The following is a 13,495-nucleotide window of genomic DNA, read 5'->3' as shown; positions in this document are numbered from 1 at the left end:
AGGTCTGGTTTTGGTATAAAAGCTTAACTGCAAAAACACATCTGAAAGGTTTCGTTTAGCTACTAAGAAAGTTGGGGAGGGGTCAAACGTCTTAGATTGAGATTACATATACAAGGGTGTTAGGTTTACATAATGAGTTGTTGATGACTACATACACATTGAGAATTTAGCTTATGTCTTTGTGTCCGATGAGGGAGTGGTTTTTTTTTGTTTGTTTGTTTTTTTTTTTTTTTTTTTGCGTGGTTACTAAGAGTAAGAAGCAATGAGAGAAGGAAATGGATCAGATTTCAAATTTTTGCACTTTGCTTGTTCTTATAAGAAGAAAATCGATCAGTTGTTCTAGTTTTATCTTCCAACTCTCTACTTTCCAATTGTATTTTGGTGTCATTCCATTTTAATCTTAGTTCCATTCAAATGAGGACATTTGAAGAACCTAACGTAAAACATCCGTACAAGCAAAAAGCAGCTTAGCAACGCCAATAAAATCATCTACGAGAGTTGATCCAATCTAGGCAAGCCCATGGGTGGTTATTGAAGACAAAGCAGCGAGATCCATATTAAAACTCCAATTTGGCAACCGATGAGCAAAAAAATTCTGCTCCCTGAAAACATGCTTCATGCCTCAGCTCAACTCACATATAAACAATTGACTCATCAATGTTTTGCATCTGCTCACAATTGTATCAAGTATCAAGAGGATAATAGCTATCAACCAGATTTTGCTAGAACAAAGTGACAACAAACACCTCTATCAATAAAATCTCCTTGTCCCAAATTGGCAGAGAACTCCACCCGCACCAATCTTGAATCATCAACATTAAGCCTGTACCAACTAATATGGAGGTTCCCAAGCAATGGGAGCAGCCTTGTATTAGGTTTATTATCGGAGAGAACCAACTCAACCTTTCACCCAGTTCTTGACTTTTTGCGTGTTTACTAACAAGCATGGAATTTGAAGGGCTAGTTGATTCGTAACTCAATACTTGAAAATCAGGAATCAAATCAAAATGTTTATTTTTTTTATTGGCAACGCATTTGCAAATTTGATATAAAAAATACATACAAAGATAACTTTTGGGTGATGATATCCACACATCTATATTTACCTCACACATCTCTATTATTTCCTGATTGTCGATCAATTGAAAAAGTTAACATAAATTAATAAGTGATATGTGTGAAAAAGAAATAAATGTGAGGGCCACAAAACTAAAATACCCAAAAATACCAAAACACAGAGTCAGTAAATTTCAGTTGCAAATGAAAATTACAAACACTGGGATTTGCTCTCTCTATCGCTGAGAGATTCTCTGTGATCGATGGCAATGGCGGACAATGGCAGTCGTCTGCAAATGCACAACAACGAGGAGGAGCTTCTTCTAATTCAGAGAAGTCAGTTTCGACGACAAGCCCAACCGCCGAAGCCTCCTACTAAACGTTTCGACCCTGCCCGTCTTTAAAAAAGGCCTCTTCACTCGCTGCAGCCCATCCTTGCCGGAAACAGTATTCTCAGGTTTATCTCACACAATTACGGTTTTTTTTTCCGTTTTCTTTTGAGTTGCACGGTCTGTTTGGTTCCCGAGAAAACGCAGGAAAATTTATAAAATTTTTGAGCTTCTGTAGAGTTTACTGAAGTGAATACTTGAATAGGTTCAGTTGGGTTGCTGATAAATTCCAAACAATAAAATTTAGAAGCGAATTCTTTTAATCGATTTTTTTTTTGGTGAACATTCTTTTAATCGATCTGACGAGAAGTTTCTGAGCTAGTTTATTGCTTTTGAATGTTCAATGGGATCCTATAAATGTGTCTGTGTGATAATTAGATGATTTGTTGCTTGCAGTATGGATGCACGAGAGAATTCGAGGTCCTCGATATTGCCATCTTCCCGAGATAAGAGAATTCCCATACATGTGATGATGCCTGTTGATGCCTGTTGATGCCTTCTGCATTGATGGTACGGGGCGTCCAAGGATTAGGAAGTTTTATTATGACTTTCTGTTGATGAGGCTATGCTGCATTTTCATTCTTTATTTAGTTGTTATACTTTTTTAAACGACGGAGTATGATTAGCTATAAGGTTGCAGTTAACTATCTAAATTTATTTATTTTTAATTTAGTTTCCCTTCAAGTGAGACAGAATCTCCTTATATATTGCTCGATTTATTGTTGTTTCAGAATCAATGCCTTAACTGTAGCTCTAAAAGCACTCAAGTTGGCAGTTGTCCACGGAATTGCAGTTGAGGTTTGGTGGGGAATCGTAGAGCGTTTCTCTCCTCTTGCATATGATTGGTCTCTGTATGAAGAGCTTTTCAAACTGATTTCTGACTGAGGTTAGGTTTGAAGTTGCATGTTGCCTTGTCTTTTCACTCAAACGTAGACTCTTCTTCTAGCAGAAAAGGGGGTGTAACTCTTCCACTTTGGATCATAGAGGTTTGTCTTCTTTGATATTTTGAAATCCCATTTGAAGTTATTAGTCTGGTACAATGCACATGGCTGTATTGGAACGCTTAATTTACCCAGTCATACTTTAAGAAACGTGGTTGGATGACTAGAGATAATATCAATGTTTCTTCAGTTTCATGCTCTGCAACGTGCTATGGTACTGTGTTCCCCATTAGCATACTTGATTTTAGCTTTGATATGCTTAAAAAGTTTATCAATGCAAAGGGATGTGAAAGAAAAACTATAATTTGGCCTTCATTACTCACCTATTAGCTTGAATCTTGAATCTAGATAAAGAAGTTGACCTCTTCTTTTTTTCCTCCCAAATTGGTGATCAGAATAAGCATATATATTATTGGGACCAAAATGGATTTTCCAATGATGATTATCTTACACTGGGAGTTGACCATGTTCCTCTCTTTTGCGGACGGACTGGCCTCCAATGTGTTGAAGATTTCATGTCAAGTTTTGCTAAGAAATTTGAATTCTTAATCGGAACTGGAATAGAAGAAATTAGTGTTGGTCTTGGTCCTTCTGGTGAACTTAAGTATGTTACATTTACACTAGAACTACGAGTATGAAGCTAGTCCAATGATTTCTTATGCAACATTGTTACATTGCTCACACAGATATCCTGCACATCCTTTTGGTGATGGTAGATGGAAGTTTCCTGGAATCGGTGAATTCCAGTGCTATGACAAGTACATGTATGTTAAAAATCTTTCATTCCTCTGACGGAAATTTGGTTGCTATTGAATTTTTACTATTTACAACCTTGTTAGGATGGGTGATGGCTGCACTCAAGGAAGGAAAAATTCAGTGGGAAGAGAAGGGACCACAAAAGGCTGGCTGTTACAACAGTCTCCCATCTGAAGTTCCTTTCTTTGGAGAGGGAGAGGAAAGCTTTCTTTCTGATTATGGGTGTCTTTTTCTTATATGAAACTGATGAAAGCAGCTTGCTTAATTACTTCCCATGAAAAATTTCTGCATAGCTAAAGCCTAGTGTAACTTGCATGACATAATTGCTTTTATCGTTCTGTTCATGCACATTTCATCCTCGAACTACCACTTAGATTAAAATGCAAACGCTGAATTGAAGTTGTGATTCTTTAGCCATGCAACATTTCTCTGTAGGTGCATGTAAACAACATGGGCCTGCAATATATATTTTCAATCTTCACTGGAACTTTTCTTATAACTAACTCTATTTGCTTCTAGGGGTTGTACTTGCAGACTATTTGCTACTTAAGTCTTAACTGCTCTTACGCAACATGATTAAAAAGTAGATATGTTCTAATGATTTAATATGAAGTCATGACAAGGGAACGGGTTTTTAAGAATGAAAATGCATTGATGCTTGTCTTCTAGAGAGAAAAAAAATCATCATAGGATGCACTGGTTAGTAAACTAAGGACAATTATGGAGTATAAGTGGAAAATTAAATTATATTATGGTTCTTTATCATGCAATACTTGGCATAACATGATTAAACTTATTGGAAAACACTGTGGTGCTTAGGAGATCTGACAGTGGCTTGACTCGTTGTAGGAATGGTACAGTGGTAGGTTGCTCCATCATGCAGATGATATTCTTGCAAAGGCAGCTAACATTCTGAAGAAATATCAAGAAAACAAGCAAACTTCAATTATATTGGCGGCTAAAATTGGTGGAATATATTGGTGGTATCAGTCGATAGCACACCCTGTTGAACTTACAGCAGGATAATACAACACTGCTGTTAGAGATGGTTATGATCCTGTTGCTTCACTTTTGTCTCGTCATGGAGCTGCTTTCCATTTTCCGTAAGATTCTATGTTTTAAGGTTCTGACTGGAATTTTGTTCATTGTCCAACCTGATAAATAGGGTTTCTTAGACATCCGCTTGATTTCAAATGTATCTTTTCTACCAAGTTCACATACTAAATATCTTATTGCAGCTGCTTAGAAATGATGGATGGTGATAACCCGGCATCCTGTCTTTGTAGCCCAGAAAGAGTAGTCCAACAGGTACGAGGCCTGTTGTAAATAATGCTTCCTTAGGTTGTTGCTTTGTTGGCACTTATTTTGGACTTACTTTAGATATTTTTTTTTGTATAATTCAAGCTTTTAAGTTAGGTAGGACTAGCCCATGCAGCTGTGCTTGACACGGCAGGTCGTGCAGGGTCTCTGGGTTCAACATGGGCTTGGAACGGGTCAATATGAGCTTTTTTAGTATTACATATATTGGGTATTATTAATCAATTTTTTAGGTTTCTTTTAGTATTTTATAATTCATTATGAGGTAAATCTTTAGTTTTAATTGGGTTGTCTTGCCCGGATAATAAAGAAGAAACATATGACAAGTTCATCAATAATCATTTTCTGTTTTATTGAAATTTGGAATACAATTTTGATATTATTAGAAGACAAAAATAGAATTGCATCACTATACCGTATATTAGTATCTTACTACTTTGGATTGGCAGGGTCTGTCCATTTACACCGCTGGGTGGTGGTAGTGGTGGCTTGCTGATGGCTTTCTTCTATAAAATGTCTGGCCTTCTGCTTTGTTTATTGTATATTTAAAATATTATACAATTCCAATGTAATCTAACATGATTCAAATTGCACCAGATATGGAGTGTTTCAAAGAAAAGGGTACATTTGATCGGGAGAAATACCGATGAACGATTTGACAGGGTAAATTCATCCTTTGCTCAATAACAAAAGCAAATTTCAGGTACCATTTTTTCTGTTAGACATATATTGGATATTGCAAATGTCATATAACTAGAAACACATGGCTTCTGATAGTGTTTAATAGTTAACCACTTTTTCTTTTGCCCATTCTGTCCTGCGTATTCATGCGTTTGCTTTTCTCCTGCAGTTTGGTTTATGGCAAATACATGCTAACGGTTACCATTCCCAAGCCGTAGCAGTAAGATCATTTATGTATTTCAGAATGAATGATAAGATCTTTAGGGCTGAAAATTGGAGTAACTTTGTTCCTTTTGTTAAAAAGATGAGAACAAATATGTCAAGCAGCCAAAAAACCCAACTGACCAGTAAGTTTATTGAACTACCTAGAGGAGCAGCCTCACTGCCCAATAATTTTTTGTCAAGGGCATGTGTAGAAGTTTGTAACTTCCTGATATGATGACTGAAATAACTTTGTGTTCCCATGACAGGCGTTCTTGAGTTGGAAGTGTAAATTTTTGAAACGGATTTGGTTGGCTGTAGAAACTGAATGCTTTACTACCAAATATGGGAAGAATAATTGGAATTGCAATTTTGGTACTACTGGTCTCATTCCATTGACAAATCCAGGTACAGCATTTCAACTTTAGGAATATCATCATATTGTCATATCTGTCACTATGAGAAAATAATGTAGCCTTTGCAGATTGAAAACAACAATAAGAAAACAGATCCGAAAATATAGAGAACAAAAAGAACTAAGAGTTCACTCCTCCACAATCCTTCAAATACTTAGTCTTGATTTTGGTGAGTGTGATTGCAGCATCTTTCATGTTAATCCTCTCTCCCGGCAATGCTGTAGAGCAAGCTAAATCTAATCTCATAACGGATGATAAGCAATCCCTCCTGCTCACAAAATCACCATCTTCCTCCGCCCCAAGTATATAGGCATCCACAACTTCACCTATTGCAGCATCTGGAAATAATGAATCTACAATCCATTGCTTTAAATCCATTTCCCCAACAAACATCTCGTCTGTTGGCTTCCTTTTTGTGAATGTCTCCATGAGTACAATACCAAAACTATACACATCCCCTCTTGTCGACACTCTTCCTTCCATCCCAAACTCTGCAAAATTTGTATGTGAATTTAGTTATATATGATAAAATGAAAATTAAACTCCTTAAAAGACCAACATATACAAAATTGAGAAAATACATCACCTGGAGCCATATATCCAACTGTGGCTAGGGTCATGGTTTCTGTCATCGAATCTCCACCGCCAATGAGTCTTGCAATGCCAAAATCAGCAACATGTGCAACCATATCATCATCTACTAATATATTGCTTGGTTTCACATCACAATGAACAATAGGTATCGAGTAACCATGATGAAGATATTCTAGTGCCAATGCAACATCTTTCATTATGTCTAACCTCTGCAGGATAGTCATGGAGTGGTTTGGAGAATACAACCACTTTTCGAGGCTTCCATTAGGCATCAATTGAAGTATCAGGGCTTTGAAATCAAGTTCATCGCAGCAACTTATGATTTTAATAAGATTCCGGTGACGGATATTGCTTAGCATTTCACATTCCTTATCAAAACTCTTGAATGCCCCTTCTAGCTGTAAATTGAAAACCTTGACGGCGATATCTATCCCGTCTGAAAGTGTTCCTCTGTATACTGAGCCAAAACCCCCCGTGCCTAGTGAGTTACTCTCATGAAATCCATTTGTTGCCCTTACAAGTTCTAGGCGTGAAACTCTTCTCCAAAGAACTTGATGTAGCGAGGCAGTTTCTCTAACAACTTCGACATTCCTTTTCTTGCATTGTATCATAATCAATGCAGCGGCCGCTAGGAGTATTACCGATATGACCCCTGAGATGATATATTTAGGTTTCCTCTAGTTTGGCTTAACTTTTGTTCTATTTTTGCATAGTGGAACATGGAGTCGGGAAGCACCGCAGAGTGCACCGTTTGATGCAAATGAATCAGCAGAGAAGTTTCCGAAAGGTCCGCTGGTTAGAATTTCTCCTTGGAGTTTGTTGAAAGACAAATTCAGATGCTTGAGATACAAGAGTGCTTCCAATGACTTTGGGATCTCTCCGGATAGATTGTTGTTGGACAAATCCAAGAATTCTAGGCTTAGCAAGGTTTTAAATGAAGTGGGAATAGGGCCTTGTAAATAATTGTTTGCCAAGGACAAACTAATCATATTTTGAAGACCACCAATGCTACTGGGAATGTTTCCGGAGAAATGGTTATTTGATAAATCCATTTCCACCACATCTCTCAACTTTCCGATATCTTCTGAGAGTGGTCCATCCAGAGAATTGGATGACAAGTTTAGTTGCAATATATGGTTGAGTTCACACAAGGAAGATGGTATTTTAGAAGTTAACAAATTGGACCCTAACGATAGACTTCTTAGAGATACTGCCAAAGTACCCAAGCAGGAAGGAATAGAACCAAAGAGCCGATTACCACCCAAATGTAGCTCGGCTAGGTTGTTTAGTTGACAGAGTTCATACAGGATATGTCCTTGCAGTTCGTTATCATTCAAATACAAACCTTGGAGATTTTTTAGCCTTTGTATTGAACTTTGAATTGCTCCACTCAACTGATTGTTTTCCAGGTGTAGTGATATCAAGCTGCTCAAGTTGCAAATATCAACTGGAATGTTACCCCTGATGTTGGAAATGCTTAAATCAACATATAGGATTGATGTAGAGAAATTCCCATGAGAAGCTGGAATCGTGGTGTTTAGTGGATTATCTCCCAACTCTAATGTTGTCAAACTTCTAAGATTAAACAAGCAAGAGAGAGTGCTTGCTGCCTGTGGAGCAGAAGCATCAATTGTCAAATTATTCGAGTGCAAGATAAGATACTCGAGGTTTTTCAAGGAACATAGCGTGGTAGGAAGAAACCCGGTAAGTGAGTTTGCACTCATGTCCAACGCCCTAAGCTTGGAAGCATTGGAGAGATTAGGGAGTAATCCAGCCACGAGGTTATTTCTGGCTACACCAAGGTATTCTAGGTTTGGAACGTTAAGACCTATGTTTGCTGGGAGGCTACCTGAGAGCTGATTAATAGAAAGCCCTAATTTTCTTATCGTGGAGAGATTGAAGAGTTTGGATGGGATGACGCCATTGAGATTATTAATCTCCAATCCCAAAATCTCTAACTGTGGAAGATCACCAATCTCATCCGGTATTATACCTGTCACAATTTCAGCACGTTTGCATAAACTTTGTAACTTCAGTTTAAATAAAAACTAAAAACTAAAAACGAAATTATTGTAAAACGCCCCCAAATTTATTACCTTCTAAATTATTGTGGTAAAGAAAAATCTTGCTTAAGTAGGTCAAATTGCCAAGACTTTTGGGTATGCTTCCACAGAAATTGTTATACTCAAGTATGATTTCACGAAGCTCTTTGCATTGCCACAGTTTGGAGGGAATACGACCGTCAAACTGGTTTTGACCCAAACTAATTCGTCGAACACTCGAAAGATGCTCACATATATTGTTCGGAAGACTGCCACTCATGTTGTTCCCGAATAGAATCAAAGTAGTCAAAGAAGATATGTTGAGGACAGGCACAAATGCAGAGCCTTTTAGGGCATTGTGCTGCACAAACAACTCCTCCAGCTGACCTAAACTGCCTATCTCGTTCGGAAGTTCTATAAAATCAATCCGTGTATATTGTTAAATCATGTATACATATATAGGAGCAGCTTCTTAGTGGGAATCCCGTTGTACCGTAGCAAAAGTGGGATACATTCTAAGGACCATGTACTCACTATGTAGGACCTCTTTTTTGCTCTAGAATACGAGGGCCTTACACGGTAAATATACGATCCTACGATAGTCCTCTCATCTCATTTTTTTGCTGAAGTTGAACAAGATCCCAGCTAAGAAGGGGCTTGTGTGTGTGTGTGTGTAACAAAACCTAAGTCATACAGTATACCTTCGAACTTGTTGTCGTCAAGGTATATGCCCTTCACCATTGTTAAGTTGCCGATTTCTCTGGGTATGCTACCTGTTAAATATGTGCATGCATACCAACAAAAAAGAAGGGAAAACAACAAACGAGATGATTGTTATACATTTTATAATATAGATGTTAAAATGTAACAAAGATGTTAAATGTAATGAAGCAAGCAACACTAACTTATATGCCGAGGTGGTTGGTAATGGTGCTACGTACGTACCTGATAGTTGGCTCCAGCTCAGGTTAATTGTTTCGAGTGCAGATAAGTTGAAGATAGCAGCGGCTATGAAACCAGAGAAGCCATTACCCAACAATTTGAAGGTTTGAAGTTTAGGGAAGGACCCAAACCACGAAGGAATGGTTCCCATAAAGTTGTTGTATCCAAAGTTAATCGTCTTCAACCGGCGCAAACGAGACAGTTCTTGGGGTAGGGGACCATGAAAACTATTATTCTTAAGGCCCAACTCAACGAGAAATGAGAGGTTGCCTAGATGAGGAGGAATAACCCCGGCAAGACCTATGTACGAGAGATTTAAGGCCGTGACTCTGTGGTGGCGAGCGCTGCAAGTAACGCCAACCCAATTGCAAATGTCGGAATTGGAGGCAAAGGACCAGTTGGCGGTCAAGATGTTTTGAGGGTCACTAGTGATGTGAGCTTTGAAAGCAAGAAGGGCAGACTGATCTGTGCTGAAATTGGTATGAGCTATTGCTAATGCACCTGCAGTTAAGTAATTAGCCATAATCATCATAAAGATATAACACAAGCAGTAGTGTATCATCGATAACATTTTCGACAAAAGGAAATGACTTTTTTCCTCCGTATATACACACTGTGTTTATGCTCTCCTTAATTGTAGTAGTTTTCGTCTTTCGGCTTTAATTCAAGAGAAAACTTGAACTCATTACATTCACATAATATACGGAAACAAGTTGGTGTTACAAAGACTTAATGCATGACTTAGACTTGCCCAGCTTCGACGTTGAAGTAAGGAGGACTTAGACCTAACTTATTCCACTGAAGTTCCACTGTCTGGTGTGCACTAATTGCTCTACCAACTTAAACTTTATTTGATCCCATATAATCCCTCTCTACACCCAATTTAAACTTTAAATGTGAATTATCTTTTATACCCTATTACTTAATTACCATTAAGTACAAGATGAAATTAATAAAACTAAAATTTATTAATAAACCCACAACCAATAATCAAACCCTAACATAGAGAAAACCAAGCTCTTTTGGAACAATAATCAAACTAAAGTATGAATCGATTTATCCAAGTTTGATTTCAATTTTTTTAGGATTTAGGACAAAATCAGCGCCTTTTCCAAAGTATAATTACCAGTAGAAACATATATGGGATTTTAAATTTTAAAGTCTAGCTATTTGTGTGAATGTCTCGCTTTCTTTTCGTTTCATTAGTGAAGGGTGGAGGCCATACTTTGCTTGTAGTTTTGATGGCAGTGCATAGCAGCAATATAGTGACTGTCTTGAATTTGAAGGTGTTGAGTTCCTTCTATCTGGTGAAACAAATGTATAGTCTCCAAAAGTTTCCCCTTCTTCCTCTTGTTTCAATCATTATTATTTTTTCATAATTTAATCCGGTTGTTGGATGTTGAAAATATTTTAATTTCATGAAAATATAGGAACGTGAGGTTCAAGCAGGCATAGAAAATATGCCTTCATTTTTAGAGGTGAATTTTTTTTCTCTTGATTATCAAAACATAATCTTGTTTTGATTATGAGATTATTAGGTACCGTTATAGTCATGTAATGTGTGCCTTTACTTCGCTGCAAATTGGTGTAGGCATTGGAAGGCTATTACCCCTCAGCTGGTGAGACTTTATGAAATGCTTTAGAGTGGAACACAGAGTATGAGATAATCTTCGTCTCCTTCAACTGTGATGAGGAAAAATTCAATGAACACTTCAAGTGAATGTTGTGGCTGGCAGTTTCGTTTGATGCTAATCTTTCACAAAAGATTGAGTGATGTGTACCGCTTAGGAGTGGCAGAATATTAATTTTGAGTTTTTATTTTCTAAATAGATGTAAAGATAAATTTATAGAAAACTTCATTTTAATCCTTAAAAAAGATTAGTGTTAGACTATAACCTTGTGTAAGATTAAAATCCAATTTTAGTCCCTACTACATTTAATCATCTCATTTATTAGTTATATTTTGATGTTTTATTTATCTTTTTATTTATCTTTTAATGTATTAATCACATTTAAATTTAATTTTTATTTCATTCATCATAATATATTTTAGGTATATTAATTCAATATAATACATTTTGGTGCATACATTTAGGTTCAATATAATATATTTCGGTATAATCATATAGGTACAAATATTTTGGTGCAAAAAAAATCAATTTTATATATTTCGGCAGTCATTTCTGTACACTTATGTATTTATATATTTTTGTATCACAAATTTCTTTTAATATTTTCTCATTTATGTTCATTTATAATTAAAGAACTAAATATGTGCATATTAATAAAATTAAAATTTAATGTGGAGAGATTAAATAAAAATACACATTAAATAACAAAAATGAATACAAATTTTGATAAAAGTACACTTCAAGGGATTAAATTGAATATGTAATCTAGCACCTAGGTTTTTTTTTTTAAATTTTAATCTTTTGCAAGGACTAATGTTCAAAAACCCCATAAAACATATATTGAATTGGGTTTGTGAGGGTAGTTTAAGTAGTAAATTAGGTCTAAAAATTGGTAGTTTAATTAAAAGTAATAATTTTAGTAGCCCAACCAACAAATAATTCATGATTCTGCTATTACTACCAACTCCACTAATTGCTTGCTCTACTATCAGCACTCATTGCTCCACCACCTATCAGCACTAATTGCTCCACTAATGTAGGCAAATGATTACATTACAAGAAACCCAAAACTGATACTTTCTTAATAATATGTGCTGCTAGTCGACGAGTTCTATCCATTTTGTGCACATACTTGGAGATGCGCAAATGTGGAATTGTAGTTTTCTGTGCACACTTGACACACCTCGACTCGGAATGTCCATTTGGACTTCGAATTGAACTGTGCTAGCCAACACCAGGAAGGTGACGAAGTTAGAGAGTATACTGATGTGAAAAATGTGAATAAATTTAAAATTAAAAGTTCCTAAATGTATGAGTGCACTTGTGAGCGGGAATAATCTCATTCCACATGTGATGTCAGAGCATAAGTAAAGTACAATAAAGGTAGGATAAGAATTATACCGTCGAAGGTAATCACTATTCCAAAGTTTGCCAAGAATCCTCGTCGACACGAAAGTTCAGCTACTAAAACCTAGAGGGGAGAAAAACAAAAGTGGGCCTAAAAAAAAAAAAGCTTTGTAAAAACCTTTTCGAAAACATAATAACCTCTCGCCGTAAAACAAGTATAGTTTCCAAAATATACATGTAAATAAGTCACAATATTTTGTAAATAAATGCCTAACGGTTAATATCATGTAACCTCGCATAAACTAACATATTATAACTAGTGCTCATCGACACACGAGTTCATGCAGAGATATTCTGACATGCACAAGACATGATTTACACTCTAGTACTGCAATCACGTGAAGATAGGCGCTATGCGCATCACATACGAGTCCTAATTGCCTATAGAAATCTAGGACATGACTGGCACCTACAATGGATCCAAAGTGAATGTATGGTGCAATGTGAACATACACGTGAAAGACTGGCCCTGGTTCAGATGAGTACTAACACAAGTGCAGCACACGATGAGCAGATAACGTAAATAAAATTATACAATGGTAAATCGATAATTCACGTCACCATAACATTATTCATGACCATAAATATAATTAAGGCATCAATAATAAAACGCATACCAGTACATCCCGTAGGATGTAGCATAACTTCATAATTTCTATCAATGCGCTAAATCTTATAAACGTCACACTAATCTTGGCGAATTGTAGGAAACTCTTTATGAAATGTATCAGCAGAGAAGTTTCCGAAAGGTCCGCCGGTTGGAATTTCTCCTTGGAGTTTGTTGAAAGACAAATTCAGATGCTTGAGATACAAGAGTGCTTCCAATGACTTTGGGATCTCTCCGGATAGATTGTTGTTGGACAAATCCAAGAATTCTAGGCTTAGCAAGGTTTTAAATGAAGTGGGAATAGGGCCTTGTTAATAATTGTTTGCCAAGGACAAACTAATCATATTTTGAAGACCACCAATGCTACCGGGAATGTTTCCGGAGAAATAGTTATTTGATAAATCCATTTCCACCACATCTCTCAACTTTCCGATATCTTCTGAGAGTGGTCCAACTAGAGAATTGGACGCCAAGTTTAGGTGCAATATATGGTTGAGTTCCCACAAGGAAGATGG

General features: G+C 36.6%; 1 protein-coding gene and 1 pseudogene across 1 annotated transcript; one reads left to right on the top strand and one right to left on the bottom strand.

The window, feature by feature from the left end:
- The first annotated feature begins 1,208 nt into the window (after positions 1 to 1,208).
- Positions 1,209 to 13,392, top strand: LOC126615914 (inactive beta-amylase 4, chloroplastic-like; annotated as a pseudogene).
- Positions 5,700 to 9,902, bottom strand: LOC126615913 (probable LRR receptor-like serine/threonine-protein kinase At3g47570). The gene is made up of 5 exons (XM_050283837.1): positions 9,269 to 9,902; positions 9,095 to 9,168; positions 8,448 to 8,807; positions 6,344 to 6,799; positions 5,700 to 6,248 (listed from the first exon to the last, which is right to left on the bottom strand). The coding sequence occupies exons 1-5, from the start codon at positions 9,895 to 9,897 to the stop codon at positions 5,878 to 5,880; spliced, it is 1,890 nt and encodes a 629-aa protein (XP_050139794.1). The 5' UTR covers positions 9,898 to 9,902; the 3' UTR covers positions 5,700 to 5,877.
- Positions 13,393 to 13,495: the final 103 nt, after the last annotated feature.

The sequence above is a fragment of the Malus sylvestris genome, chromosome 3, assembly GCF_916048215.2.
Source record: "Malus sylvestris chromosome 3, drMalSylv7.2, whole genome shotgun sequence".
Lineage (NCBI taxonomy): Eukaryota > Viridiplantae > Streptophyta > Magnoliopsida > Rosales > Rosaceae > Malus > Malus sylvestris.
This window is presented reverse-complemented; position numbering and strand designations above follow the sequence as displayed.

Bases quoted from the DNA above. Each gene is read 5' to 3' on its own strand.
- LOC126615913 (XM_050283837.1), bottom strand. From the start codon at position 9,897: ATGATACACTACTGCTTGTGTTATATCTTTATGATGATTATGGCTAAT. The intron at 8,808-9,094 runs GTATACTGTATG...TTGATTTTATAG, and splicing joins TGACGACAACAAGTTCGAAG to AACTTCCGAACGAGATAGGC. The intron at 6,249-6,343 runs GTGATGTATTTT...CAAATTTTGCAG, and splicing joins AGTTGGATATATGGCTCCAG to AGTTTGGGATGGAAGGAAGA.